This window comes from Octodon degus, unplaced genomic scaffold, assembly GCF_000260255.1.
Source record: "Octodon degus isolate 3935 unplaced genomic scaffold, OctDeg1.0 scaffold00039, whole genome shotgun sequence".
In the NCBI taxonomy this organism is placed as follows: Eukaryota; Metazoa; Chordata; class Mammalia; order Rodentia; family Octodontidae; genus Octodon; species Octodon degus.
The window spans coordinates 492,948-494,481 of record NW_004524615.1 but is presented as its reverse complement, the minus strand read 5'-3'; the positions used below and the strand labels follow the sequence as shown (position 1 = coordinate 494,481).

General features: G+C 44.7%; 1 protein-coding gene across 2 annotated transcripts in view; it reads left to right on the top strand.

The window, feature by feature from the left end:
- Positions 1-1,534, top strand: part of Tmco3 (transmembrane and coiled-coil domains 3) — a 35,910-nt gene that overhangs the window by 14,266 nt on the left and 20,110 nt on the right. For both annotated transcript variants that reach the window (XM_023715198.1, XM_004631156.2), the window contains one exon: positions 330-422. In XM_023715198.1, the coding sequence (XP_023570966.1) occupies positions 330-422 (93 nt within the window). The remainder of the gene's footprint in view (positions 1-329; positions 423-1,534) is intronic.

Sequence of the window (1,534 nt, the reverse complement as noted above, 5' to 3'; positions counted from 1 at the left end):
GACACAGAAAAAAAAAAAAAAAAAAAAAAAAATCATGACACAGGCAGAGCCCGGCGAGAGCCAGGGAAGGCTGAAGAAAACAGAAGACAGTGGTTATGAGTTGGAACACTGATGAACGGAAGGGCTAGTTGTTAGCAAATAAAGTGAGAAGTGTTCTGGCTAACCAAGAAGAAGGAGAAGCAGGAAGTCAAAATGGCTTCAGGCATAGAGGACTAGTTTCTTAAAAAATATTTTGGTAGATGAGCCACTGAGTCTGAGGGCACAGCTGGTTGGGAGCATGTGGTGTGGGAGGCGTAAAGTTACGTGGCCTTCACTTTCTTGTTTTTCAGTCTATTGTACAGGTGGAGACATTAGGAGAATTTGGGGTCTTCTTCACTCTTTTTCTTGTTGGCTTAGAGTTTTCCCCAGAAAAGCTGCGGAAGGTAAGGACTTAATCTGCTATTACCTTTAAGCAACTGACTTTGATTCGTTCACTTCTAAAATTTGTTGACAACTTAGTGATCACATTACTTTTAAGATAGTGTGATGTTTTAGCTTGATATTATTGAAATATAAATTTAAAAAGAAAAAAGCACAAGAGTTTCAAAAGTTAGAATTCATCAAATGAAATTAACTTCCATGTGGCTAATTCTAGGGAGAGACCTGAAAGGTAATATTTGAACTTTATTTCAGAACTGCTTAAGGAGGAAGTGCCCTGAACGGTGACTGTTCAGTGCGTTACACAATTCCAGAGGTGGACATGAGTTAATTAGCACTACTGTATATCTTGGCAGACACCACACAGTGGGGAGAGCAGCTGAGAAGCGGTCGTGGGGGAGATCAGAGAAAGGCTGAGGAGGCCAGGGATGTAGCTCAGTGGCACGGCACCTTCCTGGCAAGCACAACATCCTGACTCTGATTCCCAGTACTAAAATTAATTAGTTAATCAGTGGAGAGACTGGAGTGAAGACAGGCTCCCTGGTGCCAGGTCTGTGTTTTACTTAGTGGGGAGGGCAGCTGTTTGCAGCTGGAGAAGCTGAGGACGGGCTGGTAGGTGCAGGAGAGGCTGGGATCACTGGGTCCCCCTGAGCCTCGGTGAAAGGAGGGATGTAGGTGAGTTTGAAATCTGCTCATTAAAATAATTATTACTGTTCTTTCATAATTTGCTTAAGAAAGATTGGAGCAAAGCTGGATTCTGGTGGCTAATCTCTTGATGGACTGTTATATACCCATTAATATCAGAGAACAAAAAAAATAGAAAAATGTGATAGCCCTAACGCTTAAGAGGAAGCAAATGAAGGCATGCACAGTGGCACACACCGGCAATCCCAGCTATGATGAAACAGTGAGAGGGCAGACTCCTGCCTTGGGACTTTCCCGTCTTTAAGCCCTAATGGGACCCTGAGCTTGTTGCTGGGCTGTGTTTCTCACCCCCTCTGCCCGGGGTCCTCAGCTCTGGCAGGAACCTCATTCATGCCATTCTAGAGCTCAGGCAGCTGCCAAGGGGCAACCCTGACCTTCTTGCACCTGACCGTCCAGTGTTGATCACCTAAAA